Source organism: Denticeps clupeoides, chromosome 10, assembly GCF_900700375.1.
Source record: "Denticeps clupeoides chromosome 10, fDenClu1.1, whole genome shotgun sequence".
NCBI lineage: Eukaryota > Metazoa > Chordata > Actinopteri > Clupeiformes > Denticipitidae > Denticeps > Denticeps clupeoides.
The window spans coordinates 8,894,664-8,903,587 of record NC_041716.1 but is presented as its reverse complement, the minus strand read 5'-3'; the positions used below and the strand labels follow the sequence as shown (position 1 = coordinate 8,903,587).

At 43.7% G+C, this 8,924-nt stretch overlaps 1 protein-coding gene across 2 annotated transcripts; it reads right to left on the bottom strand.

The window, feature by feature from the left end:
• Window positions 1-561: 561 nt before the first annotated feature.
• On the bottom strand, window positions 562-8,156 carry LOC114798855 (YTH domain-containing family protein 1-like). Of its 2 annotated transcripts, none has more exons than XM_028994883.1 (6): window positions 7,717-8,156; window positions 7,146-7,170; window positions 6,566-6,645; window positions 3,846-5,540; window positions 2,205-2,249; window positions 562-1,635 (listed from the first exon to the last, which is right to left on the bottom strand). In XM_028994883.1, exons 1-6 carry the CDS (start codon window positions 7,741-7,743, stop codon window positions 1,609-1,611), a joined length of 1,899 nt encoding a protein of 632 aa, XP_028850716.1. In that variant the 5' UTR covers window positions 7,744-8,156; the 3' UTR covers window positions 562-1,608. The 2 variants fall into 2 exon arrangements, with proteins under 2 accessions (XP_028850716.1, XP_028850717.1); XM_028994884.1 differs by having other exon boundaries at window positions 8,057-8,137.
• Between the last annotated feature and the right edge of the window lie 768 nt (window positions 8,157-8,924).

Below are 8,924 nucleotides of genomic sequence, written 5' to 3'. Positions count from 1 at the left end.
GCAAGAACATACTAAATGTCATGAGCCAAACAGAATTAGCGGCAAGTAGAGAGGAAGTGAAAACGCTGACAAACAAAAGGGCGAAGGTCAAGAATCACAACAAGAGGAGGAGTTAAGCCACGTCCCCAATTTAAGCGATTGTGGGAAACTGCCATGTTTAAAGGACCTGTAAAAAACGAAAGCATGCCCCAGAGAGGCTTCAACAGCAACAACGCATCATACAAGCGCACATTCACAATCACCGTGGTTACCTCGCACCAAGCAGTGCCTGTATACTATGCCTGTTTTAAGTTTAAAGTGTCTTTATATATATATAAAGAAAAAAAAAAAAAAAAACTTCTTACAAATTCATTGCTACTTGGTGTTGCCGTACAAAGTTACCTCATCCATTTAATCCTTCAACAAGTCAACACATCTTGCAACATGACAATCAGTTCTACAGATCAATGATTTAGCAGCAGGATCAGTGTGATTTTATATATATATATATATATATATATATATATATATATATATATATATATATATATATATATATATATATATTAAAATCTCACTCTCTTCAGTTGCTCCTCACTGACTGAAATTATTATTATTGTTTTTTCTGTTTTTTTTTTTTAAGATTACATGTAAGGCTTCACCCATGTCTACAACTTAATACATTACAGCAAAGCATTACAAATGACAAAACAATAGCATTGAAATATTATGAAGACAACAGTTAGTGTGAGCAGGGTATAACACAATTAAGAGCAAAGAAGTAATGATTGAGTGGGGGGAAGGCATTTCAATATGTTCAATAATAATAATGTCTACTAATAAAATTAACTTAAAAAGGTGTAGATGCTACAGTTTGGAAATATAATACATTATATTATGAGTCGACACTTGCTCATTTACACACATAAAACCTACTGGGGATATGATTGTAAAATCTGGCTCCTAAAAAGAATTTGTTGGTGAAACAGTCTTCATGAATCTTTTATCAGTCCCTTAGAATTCCCTGATATCTCCTGTATGGTTCACTGTCAGCTTAAATCGGTCATCCTTTTTTCCAGGAAGTCATCCAAAAAAAAAAAAAAAAAAAAAAAAAACTTTAAGGCTCAGAAGAACAAAAAAAAAAATGGAAGAAAATAAACGTATCTGTTGGTGGAAAACTGTTCAAAAGTCCATCACTTTTCCACTTCCTGTTCCACAATGGCAGGTAAAGACCCTGAGCCTATGTTGGCACAGTTAAGCCTGTGAAGAATGGCATCACTGCCCACTACTGGTCACTAAAGGGCGGTACAGTTTTTTGATTGTACAAAAAATAAAAGTGTCCGACTTTCTTCATTGGTGCTGTTGAACCCTGATTTTGCTAACACGGAGAGAGGAAGGCTTAAGGTGGGGGGCAGAAAACGGAAACTGAGAAATGAGGGAAACCGTGTGAATATGTTATTTCTGATGAGCCCGTTTTCCCTGCTTAAGAGTAGGAGGTACCTGTAGCAGAAAGTCTTAACACTGGTTCAAATTTCACCAGGATTAAATAGAAAAGGAAAAAAAAATCTTCTGTGTCTAAAAACAAATGTCAGTCTTCTAATAATTGTTGATCAAGCCAAAAAGAGTATCCTATTGTTTATTTCTACTTTGGCGCTCCTAAAGGGACAAAAAAATAAATAAAATGATGAGGTTGAACATATATATATCAATATTTCAATACATTTTTTTCACTAGAGCAACATAAAGCTGAGTATGGTATTATTAAAACAAAGTCTTGACCATTCATAAATTGTATAAACATTATAAATATGATCATTATTACGATCATCTTATAAGGTCCCATGACAAACATTTCACTTTGTGAGATTATTTAACATTAATACTAGTTCCCCCGGCCTGTCTATGGTCCTGCAGTGGCTAGAAATGGCGATTGGTGTAAAGCGTGATTTGGTCATCCAGCTTCGTCTTTCAGAGAGCGGCAGCTCAGACGGTCAGATTTGGTATTTGTCCCCTTATGTAACCCTAAGGGGAAAGGTTACCTCCCCTTTTTCTCCCCTTTGTCCGGCCAGACAATTTTTTATTTCCCCTCCCCTAATAACTCCACCGATCGTCATGGCTTGCAAATGTGGAAAGTTCATGTCATGATACCTTTAAGGTGTTTAAAGAGAAGTATTGAAAAACCAAAAAGAGCAATGCGTTAATACAAAAGATGAATCTATCAATACCTGATCCAGTCGTGGCCTATTTTGGAAGGATGAAGTCTCAAGGTTCTAAAGAAAGAAAGAGGGTTAAAAAGGGCCCAGACAAGAATCCAAAATCTTAATCTCCAAAATCTTAAAATCTAAAAATCACAAAAACTTACTGATTCCACATAGCCCTATGAACACAATCATAATAGCAAAACTCCTTAAATGTCGTAGAAACAAATACAGTTTGAGCTAAAATGAAAGCATGACATGAATGGTAATTTAAGAATTAATAGTTATTCAATAATGTTTATTTCTGTACTAAACCAATTGTAGTTGGGTTCAGACCATATTTTTTTCTTTATATTCAGACATATGGAAAAAAAAAAAAAAAAAAAAAATTGAACTACTTAAATTACTTTGAAACCGGAGTAAGAAATTTAGAGCAAGAGTACAGTTTACAGGCAAAAATAAGGTCTTTAGTAATTAGTTCTGAATGTGTCTGGATGCCTGGAGCAGACACATGCTGCAGCCACTCCATAACATCAAAGAGTCTTGGAAGATCTGTCTGAAAGTCGATGCAGAACTGGAGGAAGATATTTCAACAGGATATTGATTCTCAAGCACACTAGCAACGTCTCAACAAGATAACTTTTTTCAATTGGCCAGACAATATCCAAATAGAAATGTTATGAGATGATTGGAAAAGGGCAGTGTGTGCAAGGTAACAACATTTTGCATACATGTGTGATAAATTGTTTTTATTTTTTTTAAAGTCAGCAAGCTCATGCCAGAGACTGGGGCACAAACTACACAAAATGGCCACAATTCGCTCTCTCTGCTAATAGGGGGCAATGTTGGTGGTTTTGTTCAGATAACATGACCTTGATGGGTAGACACTATGTCAAAGAGGATAAAGCATTTCTATGGGATGCCATTTATTACAGTTACAAAAATGTATAATTTATCATGTGACTGATATAAAAATGTTCCCGTATCAATGAATGAATATCTAGGTGATCGATTAATAATTACCGCTCATAATCACAACACAATACTTTCTCAATGAATCAGCCAGCCTTACTAGTCAACCCTGAAATTGAAATGGCAAAATTTGATCTTAATGAGTCCAATATTGGCAAAACATTATATACAACTAGATTAACTTGATTTTTAGTTAAGCTTATCAATTAATCAAAATCTTATGAAGTTGTTATGGGACCATCCAGCTTTATCCTGTTATTTTGTGTGTGGATGTGTGTGTGTGTGCGCAGATTCTGACAAAAGAAATCAGAGCATGTTAACAAGAGCCGAAACTGGCACAATTATATTAATCGGTCAGTAATCAATCATGTACATTGTTGCTTTTTGATTCATGCGATTTGCATTTCGATTCATTTGACGCACATCCATTTTTTTTTTTTCTTAAACGTTAAATGAGAATTTGGCAGTTTAACATTGATTCTCAGTCTCCATGTGAGTGAGGATAACCCTTGTCTAGCAATGAAGTAAATGTTAAATGATTCATTTTTTATTTGTACATGCTGCAGTTTATCAGTTCGGGAAATGAGTGGAACTAATTTTTTTGATACCCTTGATATGATAATTTCAACACAATACAACCGAATAGAATTAATCTGGACCACTGCTGAAGACTCCAAAATATTGAGCACTTCTCACCTTTCGCACCTCCTCCTCTTCCTCCTGCCTCTTCTCATAGTGCGAGAAGTCATCGAAGATGGAGGTGGTGTGCTTATAGGTGGCGATGATCTTCAGCACCTGCTTGGCCTTTTCCAGCGGCACCTCCTGCGTGTCACGGGAGTTGGTGACAGGCTTGTTGTCGTTGTTCTCCAGTCTAATGTGCCTCAGCTGGCTGTTGGGCACGTCCTTTACAAACAGCCAGTCCACGTCGAACTTGCCCTTCCACTTGTCCTGCGCCCAGACACCCACGCTGGTGCCGTAGTCCACGGGGGAGCGCATCTCCGCCACGCCGCAGAAGTGCCCGCTGCCGTTAACGCTGAACAGCAGGTAGACGGGGCCTTTCCCGTTTACGGCGCGGAACGCGGCATCCAGGCGCTTGTTGCCGTGCTCCGTGCTGCACCAGATGGAGTACTTGATCGAGCGATGGATGTCATCCTCCGAGTAGCTCTTGATGATGAACACCCGGCCGTTCTTCACGTTCCAGTCGAAATCCTTGGGGTTGTAACTGTGGGCGGCGCGCAACTGCTCCAGCACCGGGTGAAATTCCACACCAGCGGTCGCGCCAAAGCCGCCCGGCCCTGAGGAGATCGATCCGAAACCCCCCAACGGGAGGCCACCGTCAACCCCTGCTCCGCCACATCCATGTCCATACACCAGGTTTCGATTGCGCGGGGCAACCCAGCGGGTTTGAGGGGGAGGGGGTGGAGGTTGGGAGTGGTTCTGGTATGGCTGTGGTGGTTGGGGTGGGATAGGACCCTGGTTGGCAGAGGGGTGAAGATGTGGCTGGATGAGGGACTGGGGTGGCTGGACAGGAGGCTGTTGTATAGGGGGCTGTAAGGTCAGTGGGGTTGAAAGGGGCAGTGAGTGAGGGTGGGGCTGCGGCTGGGGTAGTCCATGGTGGTGGTGCTGCTGCTCCTGGGGAGGTGATGCCACTTTGGCAACTGGGCCTTTGTTTTCCCAGGTGCCAATGTCCATGTTATGTTTGATAGGTGGAGGTGGCAGAGACGCACCCAATGCTCCCATGCCCCCTTTGCTCTTGGACTTCAGCTGTTGAGGCTTTGCCGGCTTGCTGGCAATGGCTGCCCAGGAGGTCTGTTTGGGCGGTGGTGGCATGCCAACTGGAGTTCCATTGTTGCCCACAGGAAGCCCAGGTCCACCACTGATCATTGAGCCCACGGTCTTGATGTTGACACCAGTGCCACCCGAACCAGTCAGATCAGCTGTGCCGATTTTCAGCCCCACCATGCCCTGCTCCAGACTGTTCATGCCTGGCGCCTTGTTCAGGGTGTCACTGTGGAAGCCACTCTGGCCATCAGCCACCAGTGTTCCACCTAGGGAGCTGGGAGGGTAGCTGTAGCTTCCTCCATAGGCAGAGCTCTGAGTCTGCTGGCCCTGGGAGCCGCTGGTGCCCCAGGCAGAGAAGGCGGGGTTCTCGGGGAAAAAACTGAAGCGGTGGGGGTATATGCTACTGCCCAGCCCCCCTGGCTGTCCAAACACAGTGTCATGCATGAAGTGAGGCTCTCCATTGCTCAAGGGTCCATACGGTGTCAAGTATGGGATGGGCGGATCACCCCCAGTGGACCAGGGGGCTTCACTGAGTGGGTAGGGGAAGCCAATGGAAGGAGCGTAGTAGCTGGAGAGGTATGGGTCAGTCATGGACTGATAACTGTTATTCTGGAAAGGTAGGAAGGAAAGAGCCATGAGAAAAGCAGGTCTCAACCTGAATAAGAGGGACCAGATTTTTTTCCCCTTTACAAAACAGTCATACATCTTGCCTTTTACTAACTCCTGATCTAACAGGCTACTGCTCTAAGACACTTTGAACATGAGAAGCCATGCCTGGATACACATCAAAGGTGTTGTCAGAACAAAAGGTCAAAGATGAATGAATTTCTGCATCCTGAAGAACAGCAAAAAAAAAAAAAGACACTACGCAAAGATCATAAGAGTTCAAATCATTTTAGGAGCAGTGTGACAAAATATGAAAAATTGATTTATCAGGTTTATCAGCAACAGCCTTAAAAGCCCAGTTAAAATTCACACTGACTATCTTATTACGACAGACAGACAGACACAGACCGTTGAACTCGCGATGGGTGCATGGCAAGTGAAGGTTCACTCTTCTTGGTGGATCTAGACAGGCAAGCTAATTCAGCAGTATGTGACTTTAATGATGGTGCTTACAGAATGTGGCCAGATTAACTGTAACCCTGCCCTCCTTTTAACCCGCACTGTTGATTTGTCTGAGTGCTGCTCTTCAGTTTTATGATGCACCTATGGTCCAGGAGGACGGCAATTTCGGCCCACTGTGCACTTTATGAATATGGATGGAATGGCAAAGCTTTACTTACTTAGTGATGTGGTCTTTCACAAAATCAGGTGGTTTAAACCACAATGCCACCATTTACCTTAAAGGAATCATTAATTAACAGATACTTATTTAAAATGGGATGCAGGTATGCAGACCTTGTTTCATGACAAAACTTTGCTTGCATTGTGTTAAGGATGGAAATTTAAATTACTTTTACATTACTTCAGAACAGTCTTCAGTATTTGAATGTGGTTACTATAAACTAGTTAAAATAGTTACTAGTTTATGTAAACTAGCTATACCTGTCAAGAGGAAATCTACAGGAACAGTCACATATCTACAACAATATAGTGTCACACCAGTGAGATTATGAAACAAAGTCACAAACCTGATTTGACTGGCCAGTGAGGTATGGTTCAAAGTCATTGTCGTGAATAGCGTCCTTCTGGCTGAGAGAACCATTTTGCACTAGAAATGAAAAATGTATCTAGTTACCCAGAGTGACTTACAAGCAGTAGTTACAGGGACAGTGCCCCCCCTAGAGCAACTTAGGGTTAAGTGTCTTGCTCAGGGACACAATGGTAGTAAGTGGAATATCATAGGCGAGTGTGTTACCCACTAGGCTACTACCACCCACCATCGATTGATATAATATATCAATGTCATTAACGATCACTCATTTTTAAGACCAGGCCAAACGTATCTTTCAATCAGATAGATGTTTTTATCTATATAATACAATCATTTGTCAGCAATAATAGAAACGTTCACAAATGCCGAAAGCATCTAGCTCACCAAATTCATCAAATGGCCCATCATCTGTGAGAAGAGTGCTCATCTGCACTACACTTTTGCATGCAAACCATGCAACATTTTTCAGAAAATACCCCAAATCCCTTACAAACGTCCGCACGGCATCCAGAATTACACCCAGGAGGGGTTTTTCCCCCACACACAGCGGTTCTTACCTTTGGATGCTTGTCCCTTTGATCTCTGCATTTCGGTTTGTGGCATGCAAAAAGAGAAGGAAAATCTGCAGTTACGATCGACTATTGTACACCCTGAAATGCGAAATTAAAACGTAATCGATTGCATGCCGTTCCCCGGCAAGACGTGCAGCTTGTGGCCACATAGCTTTCTAAGCTAGCAGACTGGCTTTAAAAAAAAAAAAAAAAAAAAAAAAGTCAATACCTGAGCTGGTTGTAATTATTAATTGCCACACATGCAGGCGGGCACGCACGCAAAAAAAGACAGCAAAGACATCGTCCTGCATCGGTTTAAGATACAGGCCAGGTTGCTATTTAGTCAACAGCCGGCTTGCCCTGCTCCCAGTCTCGCTGTGCAGCTAGTGTCGCGCAGGCTATGCAGCTAGCCGACTAGCTGCTCACGCTGTCGCCTGCAGCTTTTGTAGTTTTTTTTTTTTTTTTTCGCCGTCTGGCAGCGGATCTCCGGCTTTGACACGGGACGGCACGCCGGCCGTAGACAAACAGAAAGAGGCCGTGGAGAGTCGATCCCTCGTCGTGCAACCCTGCTGCCTACCTGGGAGTCGATGCTGGCGGCAGACATAATTCATAAGCACCCCCCCCCGAGTCGAGACGGAGCCTGTGCGCGTCTTCCCCGCTCCGTGTGGCGTCCACTGCACGGCGGCGAGCAACAGTGCGTGTGCGAGAGTGACGTGTGTGTGATTTCCAGCCGCACGTAGCTCCGCCAGAGGACCTAGATATGAACCAGCTCAACTTTAGACACTCTTGAGTTTATTCGTTCCTGCGCGGTCCGGTCCACGGGCGCCACACCAAGCTCCCGGCTGAGCTTCAAGCGTCCGACTGAGATCCACAAGCGGCCACTTTGCGTGTCTCTTTTTCCCTCTTTCTTTTTTCACCTCAGCAAAAGCTCCTCAGTAATTTCGAAGCCCCGTTCACTTCCCCCCAATGGCTGTTCCATCCGGGAACTGCGCCGAGGGAGACGCTTCTTCTTCTGCAACCTTTAATGGCGGCGCGTTTTACTGCGACCGTGTGCTATTCCGCCACCTAGCGGGCGTACGGTTGTAAACTAGGGCTGAAACATAAAGTACATGCCAAAGGTTTCATTCAATGTGTTTTCTTTATTTTCGTGACCATTTACGTTGGTAGATTCTCACTGAAGGCATCAAAACTATGAATGAACACATGTGGAGTTATGTACTTAATAAAAAGTGGAGACCTGGCCTCCACAGTCACCGGACCTGAACCCAATCGAGATGGTTTGGGGTGAGCTGGACCGCAGAGTGAAGGCAAAGGGGCCAACAAGTGCTAAACACCTCTGGGAACTCCTTCAAGACTGTTGGAAAACCTTTTCAGGTGACGACCTCTTGAAGCTTATCGAGAACCCAATCGAGATGGTTTGGAGCAGCTGAGAGAATCATCAGTGTCCATCTCCCCTCCCTCCAAGACATCTACAGCACACGCCTCACCAAAAAAGCAGCCGATCCCACCCATCCAATGCAAACATTCTTCAGCCTGCTGCCATCAGGGAGGAGAGTGCGGAGTCTCCAGGCCAGGACCAGCAGACTGAAGGACAGCTTCACCCATCAGGCTGTCAGGAAGCTCAACTCTCTCCCGGCTTTCCCCCCACTCCCCTCTTCTGCTCCACAATCTTTCTGAACTCTAACACACACACACACACACACACACACACACAAACTGACCATGCACCAGTCACTCTGTGCAGCATTGGTCTGCCAACTACCTCACTTTGTCACTTTGTCACTT

Bases quoted from the DNA above. Each gene is read 5' to 3' on its own strand.
- LOC114798855 (XM_028994883.1), bottom strand. From the start codon at position 7,743: ATGTCTGCCGCCAGCATCGACTCCCAG. The intron at 6,646-7,145 runs GTAAGAACCGCT...TTTCATTTCTAG, and splicing joins AAAGGGACAAGCATCCAAAG to TGCAAAATGGTTCTCTCAGC. The intron at 1,636-2,204 runs GTATTGATAGAT...TTGTCCCTTTAG, and splicing joins ATAGGCCACGACTGGATCAG to GAGCGCCAAAGTAGAAATAA.